This window comes from Sminthopsis crassicaudata, chromosome 3, assembly GCF_048593235.1.
Source record: "Sminthopsis crassicaudata isolate SCR6 chromosome 3, ASM4859323v1, whole genome shotgun sequence".
Taxonomy (NCBI): Eukaryota; Metazoa; Chordata; class Mammalia; order Dasyuromorphia; family Dasyuridae; genus Sminthopsis; species Sminthopsis crassicaudata.
Window position 1 is genome coordinate 591,069,993 of NC_133619.1, and position 27,441 is coordinate 591,097,433.

At 35.8% G+C, this 27,441-nt stretch overlaps 1 protein-coding gene across 1 annotated transcript in view; it reads right to left on the minus strand.

Annotated features, from left to right (window-relative positions):
- Positions 1-27,441, minus strand: part of INPP5B (inositol polyphosphate-5-phosphatase B) — an 81,418-nt gene that overhangs the window by 16,840 nt on the left and 37,137 nt on the right. Inside the window, 7 exon segments of the mRNA XM_074305201.1 lie at positions 214-325; positions 1,919-2,106; positions 5,864-5,980; positions 12,278-12,392; positions 12,913-13,014; positions 21,710-21,880; positions 22,498-22,594. Of these exon segments, the coding sequence (XP_074161302.1) occupies positions 214-325; positions 1,919-2,106; positions 5,864-5,980; positions 12,278-12,392; positions 12,913-13,014; positions 21,710-21,880; positions 22,498-22,594 (902 nt within the window).

The following is a 27,441-nucleotide window of genomic DNA, read 5'->3' on the forward strand; positions in this document are numbered from 1 at the left end:
ATTTGGGGAAGACCTGAAAAGAGAAATGTTGGCTGAATATTAAGGAAAATGCTTGACAAGAGAGAGTTCATTTGATGGGGGAAGGTTTCTCATGTGCTAGATTTGTGAGTCCCAACATTGGAGACCCAATACTTCCAAGGGCTTCACTGCTCATATGATGGCAGGAGGTAGGCAAGTAGGCCGCCTGCTCAGCCTTTCAGTGGCTCTCTGTACCTGATCGTATGTGAACAGGGTTTGAAATGCCTTCTCCTCGATGAGTTTTTTCACTGTTTCCACATCCAGCTCTTCTATCCTGTAGTTGAGGTCCCCCAGCCACAGGATCACACTGTGAGGACAGAGGACAAGGGCGACAAGGTTTTTAGGCAGGACTATAACCTGTCCCAACCAGGGCTCTCCTCAGAAGAGACAAGTGAGACTCCAGGAAGCTGGTTGGGAAAGCGATTCAGATAGCCATAAAATGTCTTTGCCATATGTCTATACCTCTTGCTCAGCCATCCGAGTTCAGAGTAAAAGAGCCTCCTTTTCTTCTTCTTCCTCCTCCTCACAGGGGAAGTTATTTACCCAACTCTTATCAAGCTGGAAACCAGCATGACAAGTCTGAGGAATAAGATCATATATCTCACCCATCCTTTAAATATGGGCTTGTGCAGATCTCCAGGGGATTCCAAACAGCAGCATCCTTTTACCCCCACGTACTCTGGTTCACCAAAGGCACTGAAACGCTTGTTTTCCAGGGCTCAGCTCCCAGAAAACACAACCATTGCTCATTTGGCACTGTTTAAACTCCTCTGTGGTGAGCGTTTGTGTTTAATGACAAATATCATTTGGGTTTGAAGAAGATGGAAAACCCCAGATGATCCCACACACCCTGTAAACACCATGACTGCTCTATAAGAAGCCAACTAGCATATCACTAGGCAATTTAGCACAGCAGCACACACACACACACACACACACACACACACACACACACACACAAATACACCATAAATCAGATCAAAGCATCCACAAAGTAAAAAAGCAGCCAAACTGACACTCAAGCTGCATCTTCAAATCTGGGACTCTGCCTTTTCGACAGGAAGGAAGAGCACGGCTGGTAAGACACACTCCTGGCCAGGTTCCCTAGAGAACGAAAGCCAGCCTGTCAGTTTACGGAAGTCCAAGTTCCAATTCACACACACACACACACACACACACACACACACACACACACACACACACACACACACACACACACAGGCAGAGAGCCGACAGGAGCAGGTTCGGGGCTCTGCACGCCCCCTGGTGGACACCACCATGATCGCAGAAGCCTGTTGCTTACCAAGATCTAGTAGCATGGGCTTTACACATCTGCCAAAAGTCTATAATTTTAATGGAATTTTGTCATTTAATAATTTTAAAAAGAAACTACACTAGAGCTTTAAAAAAAGAAAATGAGCTGGAAGTAAAGGCTAAGAACATACGGAAGTTCTTAACCCAGAATGATCTAAGCAGCTGAAGCTGTGAACAAGATAAACAGAATAGAAGAAAATGCTCTCTAATGGGAGGAGGGAGGAAGAAGAATAACAAATAACAAATGCTTTTAAAACTGGGTTTAGGATCTACCATATGTCTTGTTTTGGGTAGCTGATTAACTCTCCCAGAGAATGTTTTGCTAAGGACAATCAATATCGATATCTCTGTATTTCCTAAGGATTTATCAAATTATAAAGAGTTATAGATGTCCAAAGTTGGCTAGATAGTGAGGAGAAATAAGTCCAGGATTGATGATTTGCAACAGAGGTTTCCTACGTAAATTGTGCAAGTTGATTATGTCCCTCCAGGAAGAAGCACCCCACTACCCTCCTCGATTTCAACAGCCTAGCACTGGAGTATGGACATCAGTAGTATAGTAAGTGGGGAAAAATTAGCCACTCACTCATGCTTGCCAATGGTGAGAGGCGGAAGATTTGGATCAACCTGACAGAACTGCATTCGAGAACAAATGTCTTTGTAGTCTTGGTTCCTCCTCTCATACTCCTCAGTGTGAGCTGCCAGATGGGAATTCACAATGCAGATGCTTGTATTGTGAAATCTGAATCGGATTGCCACTCCTCCTTTATTACCCTAAAAAAGAGACAGAAAATATTATCTAAATCATAACTGATTTTATGAAAAACTTTTCACAAAGTTTTCATGAATATTATCTGATTTTATCACCAAAATAATTTTATTACAAGTTGTTGTTTACTTGTTTTAATCATGTCTGACTCTCTATGCCCCATTTGGAGTTTTCTTGGCAAAGATACTAGAGTGGTTTGCCATTTCTTTCTCAAGCTCCTTTTACAGATGAGGAAACTGAGCCAAAGAGGGTTAAGTGGCTTAACACCAGGCATTCTTGAGTGAAAACTGTGAAATTAGCATTTGATAACTAGATTTGAATTTATTATTTTTTTTAAATCCCACATATTTTATTTTGTGCATTTAAAAACATGATTCTGAGAAAGAAGTCAAAGTCTTACCAAATTGCCAACAGGTCCACGAAAAACAAAAAGTTTAAAAATTCCTGCACCCCAGCAAGATAATTGTATAAGTATGTACGCATATATTGGATTTAACATATTTCTATCATGTTTAACATATAGTGGATTACTTGCCATCTAGAGGAGGGGGTGAGGGAAAGTGGGAAATTGGAATACAAGGTTTTAGAAGGGTTACTGTTGAAAAATTATTCATGCATATGTTTTGAAAATAAAAAGCTTTAATAAAAAATTTCCTGCACCCCAGAATGCTGGCATAGAATGCTCTCCCTATTTTTGGAATCTCTGATTTTAAGTTCAAGTGCTACCTTCTTCAGAAGATTTTTCCTAATTTTTTAAGCTTCTAATTACTTGCCAATCAAATTAATTTGTTTCTGCTTTGTGTATAGATAACGAACACACTGTCTCTCCTGTAAGAGTGGAAGCTCCTTAAAGACAAGAGGTATTTTGCTTTTGGTTTTGTATCCCTAGTACATAGCACAGCACCTAGAAATATTAGGTGCTTATTAAATGCTTGCTGATTGATTACAAATAAATCTCACTGGGGATAAATAAAAAGCTTCACTTTTAATTATAAAAAAAAAAAAAAAAAAAAAACCTGAGGGCTTTAAATGGCCTGGAAACTCAAAATGAATTAGCAGAATGTTGTGTCAGATAAGTAATATGAAGCTACAGAAGTGGAAGTATAGGATCTAAGTGGTATGTGAAAAGCCTAATTAATGCTGCTTTGGCTACACCATAACAGGAGTATTCTGACTCTTTAGAATGAATATTTAAAAGTAAAAATAATATTGATAAGTAGGTCCAGAAGAGGGTGATGAACAAATTCAGAACTATGATTCATTTGGTGGAAAAACCCAGGGAAATTTATTCTGAAAGAGAGCAGCTAGATGGTGTAGTGAGAAAATAAAGTGCGGGGCTTTGAGTTAAAAAGGTCTGATTTCAAATCTGACTTAAGATCCTTCCTAGTTGTGTGACCCTGAGCAAGTCACTTAATCCTGTTTGCCCTAGTTTCCTTAGTAAAATGAGTTGGAGAAGAAAATGGCAAACCCAGTATTTCTGCCAAGAAAATTCCCAAATGGAGTCATGAAAAATCAGACATAACTGAAATTACTGAACAACAAGACTGAAGAAAAAAAGACATGACCAGTCTTGTCAAACTATTCTGCCTGGCTCCACATGGCAGAACAACAACAACAAAAAAAAAAAAAAAACAACTAGGGAGAAATTATAGAAGACAGAGTTCAACTCATAGAAAAGGAAAAAATTCTCAACAATTAAAGCTGTTCAAAAATGGATTTGACTTGATCAATTCTGATGGACATGTTCTTTTCAACAATGAGGTGATTCAGGTTAGTTCCAATGGATATGTGATGAAGAGGCCATTTGCATTCAGAGGACTGTGGGAACTGAGTTTGAATCGCAACAATGTGTTTTCATTCTTTTTGTTTGTTTGCACTTTATTTTTTCATTTTTTTCCTTTTTGATTTGATTTTTCTTGTCTAACATGATAATTACAGAAGAATTATGGAAGAATTGTAGAAGAAATATGCACATGTTTAACATATATCAGATTACTTGCCATCTAGGGGAAAAGGTGGGAAGGGAGAAAAAAAGTTTGGAACACAAGGTTTTGCAAGGATGAATGTTGAAAATTATCTGTGCATATGTTTTGAAAAGAAAAGGCTTTAATAATAAAAATGGATTTAACTGCCTCAGATGGTAATGAGAGTTCCCTGTCACTGAAGGTGTATAGACAGAAGCTTAATGACCAATTATAAGGCATCCTTTAGACAGGATTCACGCTTTAATTTAGATAGATTTAATTTAGGCCCCTTCTAATTCTGCAACTCAATGTTGCTGTTTTTTTTTACCCAGTTAATAATATCTTATTTTTCCCAATTACATGTAAAAATAATTTTCAACATTCTTTTTTTGTAAGATTCTGAGTTGTAAATTTTTCCCCTCCCCCAGTCAAAAAGTAATCTGACATAGGTTATACATGTACAATGGTTTTAACGAAGAAGTTATTATTTTTTTTTATTCTTCATTGGTATCTTTTTTAAAAATTTTTTTTATTTTTTTTTATTCATTTTTCCAAATTATCCCCTCCCTCCCTCCACTCCCTCCCCCCGATGACAGGTAATCCCATACATTTTACATGTGTTACAATATAACCTAGATACAATATATGTGTGTAAATACCATTTTCTTGTTGCACATTAATTATTAGCTTCCGAAGGTATAAGTAACCTGGGTAGATAGACAGTAGTGCTAACAATTTACATTCGCTTCCCAGTGCTCCTTCTCTGGGTGTAGTTATTTCTGTCCATCATTGATCAACTGGAAGTGAGTTGGATGAAGAAGTTATTTTTTTAAGGCTATTAAAGCTAAGTGACTTGCCCAGGGTCTTAAAGCTAGTAAATACTAAGTGTCTGAGGCCAGATTTGATCTCAGGTCTTCCTCCTCAGGTCCTCCTGACTCTATGACTAGTGCTGTACCCATTGCACCATCTAGCTGTCCCTAGTTTTAAACATATTTCTACCTTCAACTCAATGTTTGTAAATGACATGTTCGCGAGGCAGCTAGGTGGCACAGTGGGTAGAGCACCAGCCCTAAAGTCAGGAGGACTTGAGTTCAAATATGAGTTACACTTAACATTCCCTAGCTGTGTGATCCTGGACAAGTCATTTAACTCCAATTGCCTCAGGGGAAAAAATGACATGTTCGCATTTGAGAAAATGTAGAATAACTGATAGAGACCCAGCCTCAGACGTAAGACCCAAGTTCCAGTTTAGCCCCTGATAAACATGATTGCATGATACAACATGGCATCCTCACTGTGCTCCTGACAATCCTCCTACACTGTAAGATAGCTGCTGATCTACAGCTGTGAAGGAAGTTTTGAACACTAAAGTCACAACAGGTTCAATCTTAAAAGTCAGTGGAAGTCCAACTCCTTCAATAAACAAGCCTCATTTTTCCTATTTTTTGTTCTAGTTTCTTCAAGGCAGTGTTCAAAACTCACTTGATGGGCTAAAAAGCAACAATCAGCTAAAGTTGGGGAAAGGATAAAGGCAGATAAAAATTTATATTATCATGAAAGGGATTGGATATTCAGCAGATTTGGGGAACTGAGGGGTACACAAAGTCATCAAAACATTGCAGTGAATCATGGTAACTCTTCCCTTCCTGAAGAGCACAATTCATTCTGTTTTAAGACCTATCCAATTAGCACTGTGAGCCACCTTAGGAGAACACTTTGGCTTGGAGTAAGACCTCTGTGAACCACTGTCCAAGGAAAGGGTCAGGACCATAACCACCTGTAGCATGGAGTCACTTACCATCCTGCCCATGATTCCTGTTCCCACTGTTTCAGCTTCAACTTCTGAGATATGCACTGCATGCTCTTGCTTGACATAAAGGAGCAGCATGATCCCAACTAATCGGACAAGCTTCACCTGAAATTATGAAGTTTTTCTTCATTAGAATCTCTGCTATGCATTTTCACTCTTTTTATTGTTGCTTGCTTGTATTTTATTTTGCTTCTTTTTTTTTTTTACTGGATTTGATTTTTCTTATGCAGCACAATAATTGTATAAATAAATATGTATGCATACATTACATTTAATATATATTTCTACCATGTTTAACACATATTGAACTACTTGCCATCTAGGGGAGAGTGTGGGGTAAGGGGTGGAAATTGGAACAGCAAGGGCTAATGTTGAAGAATTGTCCACTGTTTTGAAAAATAAAAAGCTTTAATGAAAAAAAAAAAAGAAAGAAAAAAGAAAAAAAGAAAAAGAAACCTCTGCTATGGCAATGATGTTCTTAAGCCCCATGATAGCATAAATGTGGCAAGGAGATCCTTGATGCTATTCTGAATGAGCCAAAATTCTGACAGTCCCACCCAGCTGGAAAGGTTTCAATCACAAATGGGACCAGTGCCTGATTGGTTTACGTCCAAGGACCATTGGCACTGGAGATGCTTGGCACAGCAAGGTGAGCTGCCAGGCAATGTATTTTGGCCATGGCAGTCTCCTACATTCATTACTAAATATTCTCTCTCTCATTACCTTATATCTTTCTTTAAATCTCCCAGAGCACCTCAATTCCCCATTGTTAGTCGAAGAATTTGGTTCATATTTTGCAGACAAATTAAAACCATTTGCTAACAGCTCCCTCTTCTTTTCAAGTAATAGACCTCAGAAGTCGTCTCCCACTCTCTTTTCTATCACTCCTTTCTCTCATGAAGTGGCCCTTCTTCTTAGCAAGGCACATCCCTTTAATTACATCCCATCCACCCCAGAAGACTGGAGTGGTCCAGATGACTTTCTATCTCTCTACTCTCATTCCAGGCAGCTGGTGATGCCATGAAAAATGTGTTGCATCTATAGTCTGGAAACTCTGTTCAAATCCAGCTTGAGACACTTAAAAGCTGAGTGATCCTGTGCAAATAATTAACTTCTGCCTGTCTCAATTTTCTTATATGTAAAATTAAGTTTACAACAGCACCTATAATAGAATAAAATGAGATAACTGTAAAGCTCTTTGCAAACCTTAAAATGCTACATAAATACCAAATATCATTGTTATTATTTATCTTTCCCTACTTTTACCAATGTTTTCCCTGCTACCTACAAACACACATATATTCACCATGATCTTCTATAACTGTTACCAGAGGTTCTCAAACTACAGCCTATGGGCCAGATGCAGTCTGCTGAGGACAGTGAACTGGCCCTCTGTTTAAAAAGTTTGAGGACCACTGTTCTATACCTTTAATCTTTTTTTTAGCTAAATACTTGGGAAAAGCAGTCTACAGTTTCTCAATTCTTTGTTGTTTAGTCATTTTCAGTCACGTTCAACTGTTCTTGACCCCATTTGGGATTTTCTTGGCAAACATATTTGAATGGTTTGTCATTTTCTTTTTCAGCTCTTTTTATAGATGATGAAATGGAAGCAAAGAGGATTAAGTGACTTTGCAGGGTCACTGAGCTAGTTATTATCCGAGGTTGGATTTGAATTTAGAAGTCTTGCTGATTCTTGGCTGGGCTCTCTGTGTACTATAGTGCCACTTAGATGTCATTTCTAAATCCTCCCTAATCTGGCTTCTGACCCCATCCCTCAAATGAAATTGCTCTCTCCAAAGTCACCAAAAATCTCTAAAGAGGTAAATATGATGTTTTCTCAGTCTTCATCCTTCCTGACCTCTTTCTATAGCTTTTGACTGGTCACATTCCCCTCCTAAATACTCTTGAGGCTTTTGGGACACTGCTCTCCTTCCTGGCTCTCTCCTCCCCACCTCCTCCCGTATGACCATCTACTTCACAGACTGGTGGTATAATGGACCTGGAATCACATCAGTCAGTCAATCAGTCAACAAGCCTTTATCAAGTGCTTCCTATGTGCCACGCATTGTGCTGAACAAAGCAGTCCTTGCTCTCAAGGAGCCCCAGGCTAATGGGGGGCATGGATAGAACAATATGCAAATAATTATGAACAAACAAAATATGTACAAGATAAATTGGAGATAATAAAGGAAAGGAAAGGCAATAGAACAAGAAAACTTTTTGTAGAAGGTGGGATTTTAGCTGAAGTTTATAAGGAAGCCAAGGGGCAGCTAGTTGATGCAATGTTTAAGAACACTATCTCTGGAATTAGGAGGACCTGAGCTCAAATCTGACCTCAGACACTTACAAGTTTAACCTGGGCAAATCACCAAAGTCTGACTACCAGAAAAAAAAAAAAAAAAAAAGAAAGAAAGAAAAGAAAAGAAAGACAGGAGATGTAAATCAATGGGATAGAATTCCAGAAGTGAGAGACAGTTATTGAAAATATCCAGTTAGGAGATATGATAAGGAACAGCAAGAAAGCCAATGTCACTTCTGGGGTAAAGTGAAAAAAAGATTAGAAATATAGGAGGGAGCCAAGGTATGAAGGGCTTTGAACACTAGCAGAGGATTTTATATTTGATCTTGGAAGTAACAGGGAAGCACTGAAGTTTATTGAATTGGAGTTGACGGGGAAGAGTGTGTGATATTATTAAACATATGCTTTAAGAAGATCAATTTGATGGACATGTATACATATATTGTATTTAACTTATACTTTAACATATTTAATATGTATTGGTCAACATGCTATTTGGGGGAAGGGGTGGGGAGAAGGAGGGGAAAAGTTGGAACAAAAGGTTTTGCAATTGTTAATGCTGAAAAGTTACCTATGCATAAAATTTTTGTAAAAATTAAATAAATGAATTAAAAGAAAAAAAAGATCAATTTTAAATTGTTAAATGATATGAACAATTTTCAAAGAAATTAAAGCTGTTTTTAGTCATATGAAAAATGCTCTAAAACATCATTGATTAGAGAAATACACATTAAGGTAACTTTGAGCTATCATTTTATACCTCTCAGATTGGCTAAAATAACAGGAAAAGATAACGATAAGTGTTGGAGGAGATATGGGAAAATTGGGACCCTAATACATTGTTGGCAGAGTTGTAACTGATCCAATCATTCTGAAGAGTAATGTGGAAGTTTGCCCACAGGGTTTTTGCATACCATTTGATCCAACAGTGTCTCTAATGGATCTGTACCTCAAAGAGATCATAAAAAAGGGGAAAGAAACCACACATGAAAAAGTGTTTGTAGCAGCCCATTTTTGTGATGGCAAGGAATTGGAAATTGAATGAATGCCCATCAATTGGGGAATAGTTGAACAGTTATGGTATATGAATATAATGAAATATTATTGTTCTATACGAAATGATAAGCAGACTGATTTCAGAAAAGCCTGGAAAGACTTGCATGAACTAATGCTAAGTGAACTGAATAAAACCAAGAAAACATTATATACAGCAACAAGATTATATGATGATCAACTATGATGGATTTGGCTCTTTTCAACAATGAGGTGATTTAATTCCAATAGACTTGTGATGGAAAGAGCCAACCTCATCCAAAGAGAGAACTAGAGACTAAATGTGGATTGAAACATAGCATTTTCATCTATTTTTTTGTTTGTATATTTATTCTTTCTTGTTTTTTTTTCCCCCTCTTGGTCTGATTATTCTTCTGCAGTCTGATGAATATGGAAATATGTTTAGAAGAATTGCACATGTATAACCTATATTGGGTCCCTTGTTGTCTAAAGGAAGGGGGAAGGAGGAGGGAAAAGGAAAAATTTGGAACACAAGATTTTGCAAAGGTGAATGTTGAAAGCTATTTTCACATGTATTTGAAAAAAAAATAAAGAGCTACTACAAAATTTTTTTTTTTTAAAGTTCAACTTTGGGGCGGCTAGGTGGCGCAGTGGATAGAGTACCAGTCTTGAAGTCAGGAGGACCTGAGTTCAAATTTGACCTCAGACACTTAAGACTTCCTAGCTGTGTACCCTGGGCAAGTCACTTAACCCCAACTGCCTCAGCAAAAAATAAAAAAAATTTTAAAAATTAAAAAATATATGTATAAATAAAAAAGTTCAACTTGACAAGTGAGTAGATGGCTGCAGTGAGAAAATGTTATGGGCCAGAACTCTGAATTTGAAGCAAAGGATTCTCACAAGATACTAAGTCAGTGGAATTGATAGAGACAATGGTTATCTGATTTAGCATGGTTCAGTATGATTGATTTAATCGTACAACAAATAATGGTTTCCTAGTGATATAATGATTGATTTATACTCAGTGTGGAGCATATAAGCAGGGACTGAGAGCTACAGAGAAAAAGCTTTCAGAGGGCAGAGAAGACAGGCAGAAGCTCAAGCTCTTGGAACCAAAGACATACATTCATTTGATCTTCTGTCAGGCCACTGGTGGCAAGCTCTCCTCCTGCATTTCTCCATTGAAAGGCTCTCCAGAAAGCTGCCCAGCCCCAGAAAGGAGATAATAAAGAATCTGGACTATAAGAAAGCTTATTCCAGACCTCAGGAAAGGAGACAAGACTTTGATAGAGATAATAAAGGATTTGGACTTTAACCTCTGGCTTCTCTTGTGGTGATTACTGAACTGAAAGGAAGGCTGCCCCAGAGAAAACCAAATCAGAGAACATTACAGGAAAAGACTTGGGGCTGAGGAAGACTAATTAGAAGGCAACTGCTATAGTCCCAGTGTGAGGTGATGAGGGCCTGCACAGGGGTGTCAGAGGAGAGAAGGGAGTATATTGGAGAGATGTTATAGAGGAAGCATTAACAGGAATTGGCAACTGACTGAAAAGGGAAGGTGAGAGATAGGATGTCAGAGCACTGAGGATAAAAACTAAGCAGCAAGCCCTGTAACTAGGAAGATAATGGTGTCGGGGCAGCTAGGTGGTGCAGTGGATAGAGCACCAGCCCTGAATTCAGGAGGACCCAAGTTCAAATCTGGTCTCAGATACTTAACACTTCCTAGCTGTGTGACCCTGGGCAAGTCACTTAACCCCAGCCTCAGGAAAAAAAAAAAAAAAGATAATGGTGTCCTCAACAGTAATAGGGTGGTCGGTAAGAGGGTTTGGAAAGGAAAGAAAATGGGTTCAGTTTTGAACATGTAGAGTTTAAGACTTCTATAGGCATCCAATCTGAAATGTTCAGGAGACAAATGGAGTTGGAAATCTGTAGGTCAGGAAAGAAGTTAAGGCTAGATAAGTAGATTTGAGACTCATCAGCATAGACAGAATAACTGAAATCATGGAGTTGATGAGATTGAAGAAAAGAGGACCCAGGACAAAGTCTAGGGGAACATCCATAGTTATCCAGCATGACAGAATGAAGATCCAGCAAGGAGAAGGGGCAGTCCAACAAGTTAAGGGAGAATCAGGAGAGAATGGTGCCATAAAAGTCAAGAGAGAAAAGTCAATGAGAACGTGTTAGACAATGTCAAAGGCTACAGAGAGAGAAGGTTCAGGATTAAGAAAAGGTCATTGGATTTGGTAATTAAGAGATCACTGGTAACTTTGAAAAAAGCAATTTCAATGGACTAACAAAGTCAGAAGTCAGATTATAGAGAGATAAGAAAAAAGAAAGAGTAAAGGTTGGTTCTTGGAAACCCTCAAAGCTCCATCCTGGGTCTAATTCTTTCTCTATGCTGTCAACACTTGGTAACCTCATCAGTTTCCATGGGTTCAAATATCACCTCTTTGCAGATGATTCCAGCCTCTATAAATTTGCCCCTAATCTCTCTCCTGAGCTCCAGTCTAGTGTCATCAACTAACTTTTGGATATCTTGAATTGAATATCTCATAGGCATCCCAAACTCAACATGTCTGAAAGAGAGCTTGTTATCTTCCCAGCTACATCTCCCTACTTCCTAAACATTCTATTCCTGTTGAAGAACATTGTAGTCCTCCCAATTATCCAGATACACACTGATATTATGTTGGATTTCTCTCTTACACTCACTCCACATATCCAACAGGTTATCAAAATTCATCATTTCTAACTTCACAGCATCTCTTATACATGAGCCCTTCTCTCCACTACAGTAACCACCAACCTAGAGCAGGCTCTCATCACCTCACGCTCAGACTATTACAACAGCTTTCTATTTGGTCTCCCTACCTCAAGCCTCTCCCCCTTCAATCCACCCTGCACTCAGTGCTAAAGTGAACATCCTAAAAGTGAACTCTTTTGGACTAGGAACAAAAGGGAATAGGGCTGTTGGTCACTCGGTCAAGTTAAAATTATAAAATACAGGAACAATGAATTTTCTTTTCTGTGATACCAATATAAAGCTTTAAGAAGCTAAAAAAAAAGCTTTAGCCCAGACCCCACCTTACTTTTGCATATTTGGCATCAGGATGAAGACTCTCAGTTACAGCTTTAAACCACTCTTCCTCCTTTACGGTATCATTGAAGAAAAAGGCTTCTTTACTCAGATCTAATTCTTGGAACCTGTCAGAAATGAGATGAAGTAAGTCAGATTCTAGAAAAGAATAAAACACCAGGCCTGTTCTAGAATTGTTTCAGAGGTATAAGTTTCATTTCCCCCTCTAGAGTGGAAGCCTCAGAACATATCAGCTCATTATTCTAGTCCCTCCCACAATACCTAGCCTGGTGCTTAATAAAGATTTGGTGGATTGCTGCGGTTTCCTTTAATTCTACCTTCTCCATGATAGTATTAGTTTTGGCATGCAAAGTATCCAACAGCTAAGGAAGAAAATTCTCTAACAATGATTCTGACAGTTGGTTAAAGGAAATATGAAGTATTAGCATTAAAATAACATGCATGGTTCAATCTTAATAATATGAAATGTGTTACATGACAAAATAGAAAAGAAACAGAAATTTTTTATGACCTAGTCATTTAAAAATTGCCTCTACTAACTACAAAATCTTAGCTTACAGACATATGGCTTGGAATCCAAAATAAAGAATCAGAGAGGCTTTTGAGATTTAAAAAAAATATGCTTACCCTATGCAATATATATCTGGAGGCTGAATATCCTGGCTTAGCCAAGGCCGGAGGCATTCTTTGGGGGACTGGCCATTCACATTGTATGTTCCCACAAAGAACCTACCATGAAAATAAATCAATTTTAAAAAAACTTTGATTTGAAATAATACATAGAACTAACAAAGAAGATATTATTTTACTGCCCATTCTCTTTAGCTCCACTCTCTTTAAGATAAAAAAAAAAGTCTTAAAATGCAAGAATTATCAACAAGAAGTCAGATTATGGTCCACCATGCTTAGTATTCTGTTGCTTACTATGTCAACCAAAGAATGTTCAAGGTTAACCACAATTACCTCTCAAGAAATTAGATTCCTACCTAGAAAAGATAACAACAAAATTCATATGGAAAAACAAAAGGTCAAGAATTTCAAGGGAATTAATGGGAAAAAAAAATCAAATGAAGGTGGCCTACCTGTACCTGATCTAAAATTATATTATATTATAAAGCAGCAGTTACCAAAATCATTGGCTAAGAAATAGACTAGTGGATCAGTGGAATAGGTTAGGTTCAAAGGAAAAAATAGCCAATAACTTCAATAATTTAGTGTTTGACAAACCCAAAGATCCCAGCTTTTGGGCTAAGAACTTACTGACAAAAATTGCTGGGAAAATTGGAAATTAGTATGGCAGAAACTAGGCATTGGCCCACATAACATCATACACCAAGATCAGGTCAGAATGGGTTCATGACCTAGGCATAAAGAATGAGATTATAAATAAATAAGAAGAGCATAGAATAGTTTACCTCTCAGAGCTATGGGGAAAAAAAGGAATTTATGACCAAAGAAGAACTAGAGGTCATTATTGATCACAAAATAGAAAAATTTGATTATATCAAATTAAAAAGGTATTGTACAAAGAAAACTAATGCAAACAAAATTAGAAGGGAAGTAATAAATTGGGAAAATATTTTTACAGCCAAAGGTTCTAATAAATGCCTCATTTCCAAAATATATAGAGAATTGACTCTAATTTATAAGAAATCAAGCCATTCTCCAAATGATAAATGGTCAAAGGATATGAACAGACAATTCTCAGATGAAGAAATTGAAACTATTTCTAGCCATATGAAAAGATGTTCCAAGTCATTATTAATCAGAGAAATGCAAATTAAGACAACTCTGAGATACCACTACACACCTATCAAAATGGCTAGAATGGCAGGAAAAGATAATGCAGAATGTTGGAGGGAATGTGGGAAAATTGGGACACTGATACATTGTTGGTGGAATTGTGAATACATCCAGCCATTCTGGAGAATGATTTGGAACTATGCTCAAAGAGTTATCAACCTGTGCACACCCTTTGACCCAGCAGTGTTACTACTGGGCTTATATCCCAAAGAGATTTTAAAGAAGGGAAAGGGACCTGTATGTGCAAGAATGTTTGCGGCAGCCATTTTTGTAATAGCCAGAAACTGGAAACTGAGTGGATGCCCATCAATAGGAGAATGGCTGAATAAATTGTGGTATATAAATATTATGGAATATTATTGTTCTGTAAGAAATGACCAGCAGGATGATTTCAGAAAGGCCTGATGCTAAGTAAAATAAGCAGGACCAGGAGATCATTATATACTTCAACAACAATATTATATGATGATCAATTCTGATGGACATGGCTCTTTCCAACAATGAGATGAACCAAATCGGTTCCAATAGAGCAGTAATTAACTAAACCAGCTACACCCAGCGAAAGAACTCTGGGAACTGACTATGAACCACTACATAGAATTCCCAATCCCTATATTTTTGTCTGCCTACATTTTTTTATTTCCTTCACAGGCTAATTGTACACTGTTTCAAAGTCCAATTCTTTTTGTACAGCAAAATAACTGTTTGGACATGTATACATATATTGTATTTAACTTATACTTTAACATATTTAACATGTATTGGTCAACCTGCCACCTGGGGGAAGGGGTGGGGGAAAGGAGGGGAAAAGTTGAAACAAAAGGTTTTGCAATTGTCAATGCTGGAAAATTACCTATGCATAAAATTTTTGTAAAAATTAAATATAGTGGAGATGTTTAATCCGAATAAGAGAACACTCTCAGGGGAGACAAAAGTGTCATTAAACTTCCTAAAATATATCCATGTTGAAGAGAGTTCAGAGAGGAAAGGGGCAGGCCATAAAGGATCCCCCCAAAAAATCATGATTTATATTTCCAGAACTGATAATATACTTGTGGCTCAAAAAGTTTCAGTTGCTCCATGTTATCTCCACTGAATAGAGTGTAACAAATTCCTTGGGCTGGAATGCACAATTCTCCCAGAACCCAGCTACCTGCTGGACTTTTTCATGAAGCCTCCTTCTCACTAAGACTACTCTCCATCCCTGGAATATATTCTAGGCATTTCCATTTCTGACTTGGGGTTATACATTATATCTGAAGTATCTTTCTTCCCCCTACCTCTTAACAGAGCCTTCAAAGTCCATCTCCCATGATACTTCTGGTAAGAATGAAAGAATTGAGAATCCAGAAATAAAGCCAAATGTATATGAGATTAATTTTGGCATGCAAAACCAAAATTACAAACTATTGGGAAAGTAAATTCAATCATTTTTTGTTGAATAAAAAAATTGCTTACCAGTATGGGGAAAAATTCATTTAGATCAATACTTTATATAATAAATCCAACTAGATCAAATAGTAAGCATCAAAAGTTATTTAAAAGTATAATAAAATAAAAATTCACTCAACTGTAGAGAATAGACAAAAATTTATCAAATGGAAGAAATTATATGAAAAATATTAATTAGATTGTTAGAGCCTAAAATAACATGAATTTATTTATTTTTTTAAGTGCCATCCTAGTCAAACTACTGAAGACTTGCTTTTATCAAAATAGAAAAGATAACAAAATTCATCAGGAGAAATAGCCAAAAATCTTAAGGGAAATAATGGGGGGTGGGGGGAGGCGAGAAGGAAAGAGGCCTACCAGTTCTTATATTATACTATGAAATAATAATCTTCAAAAACAATTTGGCATTGGTTAAAAAAGAGATTAATCAGTGAAACAGTTTAGGTATATAACAAACAGAAGCAAATGAAACTACCAGCCTAGCGTCTGATAAGCTCAAAGATTCCAATTAGTAGAAGAAGGATCCACTATTTAACAAAAACTGGTGGGAAAATCAGATAGTGATCTTGCAAAAAAAAAAAATGTTTAGATCAATTAATACTTAATACCATATGCCATGGTAAGCTTCAAATGGATACATGATTTAAATACAATGCATCACATCATAAAACAAATCAGAGAAACAAAGAAGAAATTACCTTTCAGATCTATGGATACAGAAAAAATTTGTGACCAAACAGAGGATAAAAAAGATCACAGAAGACAAAGTAATCTTAATTATATGAATTTGTAAAGGTTTTATAAAATCCGATTTGTCCAGGAATGGAAAGAAAACAATTACTTGTAAAAATAAAAATCTTTCTCTGCCAAGGGCCACATTTCTAAGAAATGTAAGGAACTAAGTCAAATTTAAAATAAGGGCCATTCTGCAATTGATCAATGGTCATAGTGAAAGAACTAGAAACAAATGCTTCCAGTTAGGTAATAGCTAAACAAATACAATCCAGATCAGCGTTTAATACAATGATCAACAATGATTCCAGAGAACTGATGATGAAAAATGCTTCCTACCTCATGATGACAGGTAATAGTCTAATTAAAAAAACACATTTTTTGGATGTGAGAATTTGTTTTGCTTGACTTTTATGTTACAATGGTTTTATTTTATTTTGTAAATGTTTTCACTGGTGGGGAGATAGGAGGGAGGAAACAGTGCTTGATAATTGAAAAAAAATGTAACTGTTTTCAAAAAGATACACAAAAATAGACTTGATTACATAAAAAGCTTTTTGCAAAAAAAAAAAAACTCTCAACTAAAGAATGAAAAGAAAACATTGGGAAAAATATTTTTGCTATAAATAATGCTATTTTAAGTCTGAAATATGAAATGTATAATAAGAAACTATGGAAATTTATTAAAGTAATGGCTATTCCCAATGAAAAAGCAAGTTGTCAAAATAATGTGAACAATTTTAAAGAGGCAACAAGAATTCTAATCACTTGAAAAACTATTAAAATATACACTACATATATATACTACAGAGAAGACTGTGGGAACTGAATGTGGTTCACAACATAGCATTTTCACTTTTTGTTGTTGCTTGCTTGCATTTTATTCTGCTGCTTCTCTTTTTTTTTTTCCTGATTTGATTTGATTTTTCTTGTGCAGCACAATAATTGTATAAATGTATATATTGTATAAATATTATTGTATTTATATTGTATTGTATAAATGCATATATTGGATTTAACATATATTTCTACCATGCTTAACATATATTGGATTACTTGCCATCTAGGGGAGGGCATGGGGGAAGGGAGGGAAAATTGGAACACAAAGTTTTGCAAGAGCTAATGTTAAATAATTATCTGTGCATATGTTTTGAAAAATAAAAAGCTTTAATAAAAAAACAAAAGAGAAAAACAAAAACAACAACAACAACAAAAACCAATATGTCCAGTAATTAAATGAGAAAGTATGGTACAATGGCTACATATAGTATGCTGGAGTTAAGAATTTATAAACCAAGATTTCAAATTTTGATTTGATCCCTTCCCAGTTTGAAAACCAGCACTTAACTTACTTTTTGAGTCTTATTTTATAAGGCATTTTGTGAATCTCAACTGAGATAATATATATAAAATACATGACAAACATTACTACTCTATAAAATATCAGTTATAACAATTATGGTGAGGAATAGTGGAAGTTATATTGATAAAAAAAAAAAAAAAGAATGTTACTAAGTCAATAAAAAATTAGGAATATAAAGAAATATGGAAAGATATACCATGCTATAAAAACAAGGGTAACAGAATTAGAATAACACCATATATATTATAATGAATACCATCACCTGGGGAATAGCTAAACAAATCGTGAAACATGAATGTAATGGAATATACTGGGTTGTAAGAAATTTATATAGAGAAGTAAGAGGAACTATTGTAAAGTGAGCAAAACCAGGAAGGCAATATTCATAGCAATTACAATAATGTAAACTAATCAATCAATAACATCTATTAAGTGTCAACTATGTATTTAATGGGAAGCTACATGATACAGTGGATAGAGTGCCCAGCCTAAGGTCCAAAAGACTCATCTTCCTGAGTTCAGATCTCATCTCAGATACTTACTGTGTGACCCTAAGCAAGTTACTTAGCCACGTTTGCCTCAGTTTCCTCGACTATAAAATGAGCTATAGAAAGAAATGGTAAATCCATATACCTTTGCCAAGAAAACCCCAAATAGGATGAAGAGTCAGATAAAACTGAAAACAAACAAACAATAAGAATTTGTGCCAGGCACATTGCTAAGTACTAGGGATACCAAAAATAATGACAGTAATAAAAATTAAACTGAATACTTTGGAACCTTTGGGAAAGATGACAACTTGAATGGAAAGCAGATGACCCAGATCCCACATACCTTCTCCATCAAAACTCTAAAGCTATCACCAGACCAAATAATAATCAAGAAATACATTGAGAAACTACAGTGACTTTTTCCATCTAATAATTGTATAAAGGGTGGACCAGAAACCAAAGGGCAATAGGAAAGGAGGTTGCCAACACAGCCAACATCAGTGGGACCAGGAACAGGTCAGAGACACTGTAGCCTGCAAGGCTGTATGTCTACAGGTAATAGGAATGAAGGTCATCCCCTCTCCCCAAGAAAGATGCAATGTGGTCAAAAAGATCCAGGATAGAAACCTCATAATATCCATGGAATACAACAGCAGTACTCATATCAGGACATCCTAGGCTTAAGGGTTCCGGGATCCCCAACATTCCTTTCTGAGATAATACAGAGGAACATCAAGACTTGCTCTGAATCTCAAAGACTGGGAAGACAGAGGGATGAGAGTAGATGGACTGGGATAACTAATTCCAGAACATTGGAGTCCAGGTGATCTCAATCAACCAAACAGAGCCAACCACCCCACCCAAAAGGGCTCACAGACATGTGCTGCCCTGGAACAAGGTTCCAATTTGAGAACTAAAACTAGAGGGACATGAAGATCAAAGAAAATATCAAACAGTATCAAAAAAATTGTAGATCTTAGCTGTGTGACCGTAGGCAAATTACTTAACCCCAACTCCCTCACCAAAACAAACAAATAAACAATCAAACAAAAAACAAAAATCCATACCAAAAAAACCTGTAGATCTGAAGAGCCTCCCCCAAAGCAAGTAACTTCACAACAACCAGAAGAAGACATTAAAAGGAAAAAAATGGGTTCTCTACAAGGACCACATGAATACCTAGAAAAATCAAAGCAGGTGTGTGCAAATATGAATATAGTGAAGCAGTTGGGTGGTACCATAGTACATAGATTGAGGGCCTGGAATCAGAAAGACCTGAGTTCAAATTAGACCTCAGACACTTAATTGGTCGTGTGACCTGAGTAAGTCACTTCAACTGTTTGTCTCAATTTCTTCATCTGTAAAATGGGGATATAATAGCACTTATTTTACAGGGTTGTTGTGAGGACCAAATGAAATAATAATTATAAAGCACTTCATACAGGAGGCATTAAAAACACGCTTATTTCCTTCTCCTTCCTCCACCTTTAAAGTTTGTAAAGAATTCTACATATGTTTGTTCATTTATTTCTCAAAACAACCCTTTGAAGTAGGTACCTCCTTTTCCCAAGGATAAAGGTACAAATCCACAAGTGTGATACATTGCATATATTTTCAAACTTTCTTGATGTGCTGATTTGTTTTACAAATATTTTCCTCTTGTTTTTCTTTCTTTTTAAAAAAAAAAAATTTATGTAAATGTGTTTTAAATGATTGCACATATTTAGTCTATAACAAATTACTTGCCATCTTGGGGAGTGGGGAGTGAAGGAGAAAAATTTAGAATACAAAGTTTTATAAAAGGGAATGTTAAAAACTATCTTTACATCTACTTGGAAAATAAAATACTTTTGAAAAAATATTGTTATTTTAGAAAAGGGGGAAGTGAGGGAGAAAAATCTGGAACTCAAAATCTTGTAAAAAATGAATACAAAAATTTGTCTTGATATATAAATAAAGGAAAAAACAAAATTTTATTAAAATAAATATTTTGTTATACAGGATAGCTCTCTGAGAGAAGAAAGAATACTAAAGGAAAGAGAAAGGGAAATGCTGGTAACGTAAAAAATCAGAGTATCAATAAAAATTCATTAGCAAAAAAATAGATACCCAGAAGAGATAGTTGATCTTTTTTTTTTTTCAGTCATATGTGACTCTTCCTAAAATGCATGTGTGAGCATTGTGATTTGGAAGTTCCACTGACTTCCAATTATTTCTAGAATCAAATATATATGCTTCTGTTTGGCATTTAAAGCCCCCATAATCTGGCCCCTTCCCAGTTTTCCAATCTTATTACATCTTACTCTCCTTCACAAGTTTATCATCTAGCAACCTTTTTAACAGTTGTGCTTCCCCCCACTCTATCCTTAAAATGTTCTTCCCCTTTCCTCCTATCTCATAGTTTTCCTGGCATCTTTCAAGACTCACTTCCAATCCCATCTTCTGCAGGAGGCATTTTCCAATATTCTCCCATGGTACTGACTTCGTCCCTCAAACTGCCAATCATCTACTCTTTCTAGACCTTTTAGTACTTAGTATCTTGTAATTGATATGTTGTCTTCCCCATTAGAATGTACACTCCTTTGAAGGGACCTTTTTGTTTCTCTCTGTATTCTCAGCTCTTACACCACAAGAGCTGTTACAGAACAATCATTTAATAAATACTTGTTGACTGATATGAGAATGCATCTCCTCTTTCTTGCAGAGGTGTCTAGTGGTATGGAATACTACATACAGTGGCAGTTTTTTGAGTTGTTGGTTAGTTTTGCTGAACTGTTTTTTTTTTTCTTTTTCTAATTTTCTTTTTTATAATAAGGATTTGGAAAGAGACACACTGGAAATGTAGGCAATATATCAAAAGATAAAAATAACGTTTTTATAACTTTACCATTTGAAAATTGCGTAAGTATACAAATAAGAATTCAGAAGGAAATAGTAAATACTAGATATTATTTTGTTCAAATCTATTTTTAAAATATGTAAATAGTTGACATCAAAAGGTTTTATTACTTTTTTACTTACATCTCTTGAGATTTTAAGTTTAAATTTTAAAATATATTTAAAATTCAAATAATGACTTCTTTGAGAAATCTTTTCTAAATTCCCTCAGCTAGAAAGTTTCACTCTTTTGTGATTTCTTAGCACTCTGTACTCTACTTAAATACTAGTCATTTTCCTATTTATACCATATTTATTGATCCAGATGTCTAATCACCTGAACTAAAGTATAAGGCTGGGGGAAAGGGCGTGGACTTATTTAAATTAGTTGGTATGGTATAGGAGAGAATGGAGTTCAAGTTCAGATAATGCTATTTATTACCCATGTGACTTACAGTAAGTCACTCAGATACTCTGATCTTCATTTATTTCATCTATAAAATGAAAAGGTTGGGCTATATGATTTTTAGGGTACCCTAAATTTATGGGCAGCTAGGTGTTTCAATGGATAGAACACAGGAAGGAAGGCCTGAGTTCAAATCTGGCCTCAGGCTCTGGACAAGTAACTTCACCCTATCTGCCTCGGTTTCCTCATTTGTAAAATGAGCTGGAGAAGGAAATGGCAAACCACTCCTGAGTGTGTTACCTGAAGTTCTGGATGTAAGTGTAAGTCTCTTCCTTTTGTACCAGCTGGGATTTCACAATCGTGTCTCGGAGCCCAAACTTCTGCATCGATAAGATATGAGCTTTGTCTGAAACAGTCACAGTGGAAGACCTTACCATGTCGCTGGTAATTTCAGACTTAGATTTATTCAGCCTGGAACAAAAATAAGCCAGACGTTTGCATTTTGAGCCCCCCAGGGGAAAAGTATCAATATAAATATAAAGCTGACAGGTTCTATACTTGGGGATAAGAACCATAGGGATGAAAAAAAAGAGAAAGTTCTTTGCAGAAGAAATCTATCCTTTTTGCCATGCAAGTAATTCTCCTTTTGGTCAGAAGGTGGCATAGGGTACCTTGTTCCTTACTACAAAACCCTACAAAGGCACAGGAAGGAGCCTCTTCCAGAGAATGTTGTCCTATTTAGCATAGCAAACAAGACAAAAGAAAATGTCTCCATTTCCCAGAATGATAAGCTCTGGGCACCTCTCCAAATACCAATCATTGATTCTCTAGGGCTACAAGGGCCATAGCTACCATTACCCAGGCTATGCTTTTTTCCTACTTGGAAAGCACAAAAATAATGTAGACTTTGGGAGAGAGAGAGGGAGGGAGAGGAAGAATTTGAGACTAAGGCCAGAATATGGACATAGCACAATTTTCTTGAAGTTTTTTAATGAACTTTATCTGTGCTGCTGAATTTCCTCTAGTTTATCTATATACTAAAGCTCCTCATTCTGAGACCTACAAAGTCCAAATGAAAGAAATCCTACCTGGTGGATGTAGTTTCAGGTTTCTCAAAAACCCAAGAGCTTTGCTCTCCCAGCACTCCTTTCCCATTTGGTTTCAGTTCTTTAGCCTCTGGAATACCTAAAAGGGCAAGAGGGGAAGGAAAGTATCAAGACACATATCTTTACTCACAGGGAGATCATTTGTTGCTGTGGTTCAGTTCTTTCAAGCTCTTTTCTCTGCAAAGATACTAGAGTGGTTTGCCTTTTGCTTTATCCCATCATTTTACAGATTAGAAAACTGAGGCAAACAGAGTTAAGTGACTTACCCAGGCCACACAACTAATTAAGTATTTGAAGCTGGATTTGAACTCTGAAGATAAATCTTTATGACTCTGTGCACTATGGCTCCACCTAGAAGACCCATCATCTAGAGATCACTGATTCTCTAACTATAATTATCTTCTTATACAAAGATCAATAGTTCTCAAACTATACTAGTATACACATTGATCCAAAAATGCACAGAAGGGTTTGGCCACTATATAGGTGATGTTCACAGCCTACCGAAGCTTAATTCAACTCAACAAATATGAACAAAGTCTACTGTATACCAAAACATGATGCTAGACGCTTAAGAAGATAAAAGACAGAATTTCTAGTCCTTGTTCTCAAGAAGTTTATTGAGGGAAAGGGAGAGAGAGGGGAGAGAAGAAAAGAGGAAACTGCCGAAAGAAGCATGCAAATCATAAAGCAAAAATACAAAAGAATATGTATCCAGAGGGAGCACTGTGGGGATTGAGTGTGGGGCATAAAATAGTAATTTCACCTTTTTTCATTATTGTTTGCTTGCATTTTGTTTTCTTAGGTTTTTTTTCCTTTTTGATCTAATTTTTCTTGTGCAGCATGATAATTATGGAAATATATATAGAATTGCACACATTTAACCTATATTGGATTACTTGCCATCTAGAGGAGGGGGTGGGAGAAGGGAGGGAGAAAAAAATTTGGAACATAAGGTTTTGCAAGAGTGAATGTTGAAAACTATCTATACACATGTTTTGAAAATAAAAGGCTTTAGGGTTACCAAAACCATTTGAACTAAGAAACAAACTAGTTGATCAATGGAGTAGCTTAAGTTCAAAGGACAAAATAGTCAATAACTTTAATAATCTAGTGTTTGACAAACCCAAAGACCCCAGCTTTTGGGATAAGAACTCCCTGTTTGGCAAAAACTGCTGGGAAAATTGAAAATTAGTATGGCAGAAACTAGGCATTGACCCGACCCATACTTAACACTGTACACCAAGATAAGGTCAAAATGGGTTCATGATCTAGACATAAAGAATGAGATTATAAATAAATTAGAGAAACATAGGATAGTTAACCTCTCAGACCTGTGGAGGAGGAAGGAATTTGTGACCAAAGAAGAACTAGAGATCATTATTGATCACAAAATAGAAAATTTTGATATTATAAAATTGAAAAGCTTTTGTACAAACAAAACTAATGCAGACAAGATTAGAAGGGAAGCAATAAACTGGGAAAATATTTTTTATAGACAAAGGTTCTGATAAAGGCCTCATTTCCAAAATATATAGAGAATTGACCCTAATTATAAGAAATCAAGCCATTCTCCAATTTGATAGTCAAAGGATATGAACAGATAATTTTCAGATGAAGAAATATGAAATATGAAAAGATGCTCCAAGTCATTATTAATCAGAGAAATGCAAATTAAGACAACTCTGAGATACCACTACACACCTCTCAGATTGGCTAGGATGATAGGAAAAGATAATGGTGAATATTGGAGGTGATGTGGGAAAACTGGGACACTGATACATTGTTGGTGAAATTGTGAATACATCCAGCCATTCTGGAGAGTGATTTGGAACTATGCTCAAAAAGTTATCAAACTGTGCTTACCCTTTGATCCAGCAGTGCTGCTACTGGGCTTATATCCCAAAGAGATCTTAAAGAAGGGAAAGGGACCTTTATGTGCCAAAATGTTTGTGGCAGCCCTCTTTGTAGTAGATAGAAACTGGAAACTGGGTAGATGCCTATCAATTGGAGAATGAATTCTGGTATATGAATGTTATGGAATATTATTGTTCTGTAAGAAATGACAACAGAATGACTTCAGAAAGGCCTGGAGAGACTTATACGAGCTGATGCTGAGTGAAAAGAGCAGGACCAGGAGATAATTATATATTTCAATAACAATACTATATGATGATCAATTCTGATGGACATGGCTCTCTTCAACAATGAGATAAAGTAAATCAGTTCCATCTGTTCAATAATGAATAGAACCAACCATATTCAGTGAAAGAACTCTGGGAAATGAGTGTGAACCACTACATAGCATTTCTAATCCCTGTTTTTGTCCGCTTGCATTTTTTTATTTCCTTCACAGGCTAATTGTATATTATTTCAAAGTCTGATTCTTCTTGTGCAGCAAAATAACTATGGATATGTATACATATATTGTATTTAACATACACTTTAACATATTTAACATGTATTGGTCTACCTGCCATCTGGGGGAGGGGATGGGGGGAAGAAGGGAGAAAATTGGAACAAAAGGTTTTGCAATTGTCAATGCTGAAAAATTACCCATGCATATATCTTGTAAATAAAAAGCTATAAATAAATAAATAAATTTTTACAAGCAGAATTCCAAAGAAATATTTCAATGATGTATGCTTGCTATTGTGGTGAATATTATTTTTAATGTGAATTAAATGTGAATGTGAATGGATGACTATTTTGTTGCTTACATAACAAATAAACACAATCATTAAAAAAAATAAAATAAAAAGCTTTAAAAAATAAAAAATAGATAAGAATTGCTTTTTAAAAATACTATAAGGATTCAGATAAGAGATCAATAACTAATAACTAATCACACATTAACTAATTTAATAACTTATATGATTTAATTATATATATAATTATAGTTAATAACTTAATAATTTAATAACTAATCACCCTATTAGATTGGCAGCCCCTTGAAGTCAGGAACCATTCTTTTCATCTTTTTGTATTTCTAATGTTTAGCACAGTGTCTGGCACACAATAGGTGCTCAATAAATGTTTCTTGATTGAGTCAGGGGGGAAATATCATGGGAAAAGTAACATTAGAAATAGAAAGTGAAGGATAAATAAGATCCTGCTAAGTTGAGTTATTGTGAGGAGGCAAAGGAAACACTGTGGGTAGAAAGGAAACAGCAAAAGCAAAAGGAAGGAAGTATTTATTTTAAACAATTCTATTCTCAGCTACTAGTTTTACTCCCTTGTTCTCTATCAGTTGAGATGGTGTCATAGAGTAGAAAGGATTTGTAGTCAAAAGACATGAATTCTAATTCTGATTCTATCATTTACTATGTGATCTAGGTCTGAGCCCATAGCAACTCTGAGACTAATTTTCTCATCTGTAAAATGGAGACAATATCTGCCATGATTAATTGACAATTTTGCTACTAGAGTGTTATGAAGCAGCTTATGTTTAGAAAACTGTAAAATGTCATGCAAATATCAAAAATTGTTATTTCTCACCCCCAAGGGTGCCTATCTTCTAAAAGGAAATCCCTGAATAGTAGAGTCAGAAGAGGAACCTTGGGCATTTTCTTCCTTCCTTCTGTTTCCCACTCAAACTCAAAATTCTGAAAACATTAAATAAAATGAGCATTTCTATATATGGTATAGAGCAGAAGGAGAAGAATGTTCATGAAATGGAGAATATCTTAGGTAGTGCTTCCTTTTCTTCTTGAGTACAGTATATAATAAACTCTACATGTCATTTCTAAAACTGTCCCATTTGTCAGTGATATCTTGTGGCCTTTCTGTTTCCTTCTCACTGGGGAGAAACCCTGTTCCTTGCCATCTTCTCATGTCCCTCAATAGAAAAAAACAAAAACAAAAACCTCCTAACAAACACAAATTGTCAAGCAAAATAAATTCTCACACTGATCGTGTCTGGAACACTATTTTCTGATCCAACCTCCTTATTTTATGAAGGATAGGGAAATGAAACTGGAGTAAGCTGTCAGAGGGCACACTCACCCTAGTTGATGCCTTTGGCTCTACCAAAAAACTCTGAACATTGAAAAGTCTAAGAATTCCCAATAGCCATATTATATAAAAAATATTACACTCTTTGCAGATGATATGATGGTATACTTAGAAAACCCCAGAGATTCTAATAAAAAGTTATTAGAAACAATTCACAACTTTAGCAAAGTTGCTGGGTACAAAATAAATCCACATAAATCCTCAGCATTTTTATACATCACCAATAAATTGCAACAGCAAGAGATACAAAGAGAAATTCCATTCCAAACAAATGTCGAGAGCATAAAATATTTGGGAATCCATTACCAAAGAAAAGTCAGGAATTATATAAGCAAAATTACAAGGCACTTGCCACAAAAATAAAGTCAGATTTAAATAATTGGAAAGACATCTAGTGCTCGTGGATAGGCTGAGCAAATATAATAAAGATGACAATATTCCCCAAACTAATCTATTTATTTAGTGCTATACCAATCAGACTCCCAAGAAACTATTTTAGTGACCTAGAAAAAATAACAACAAAGTTCATATGGAAGAATAAAAGGTCGAGAATTTCAAGGGAATTAATGGAAAAAAAAAAAAAAGTCAGTTGAAGGTGGTCTAGGTATACGTGATCTAAAGCTATATTATATAGCAGCAGTCACCAAAACCATTTGGTATAGGCTAAGAAATAGACCAGTTAATCAGTGGAACAGATTAGGTACAAAGGATAAAAAAGGGTACAACTATAGCAATCTAGTGTTTGATAAACCCAAAGATACCAACATTAGGGATAAAAATTCATTATTTGAAAAAAACTATTGGGAAAACTGGAAATCAGTATGGCAGAAATTAGATATGGATCCACACTTAACACCATATACCAAGATAAGATCAAAATGGGTCCATGATTTAGGCATAAAGAATGAGATC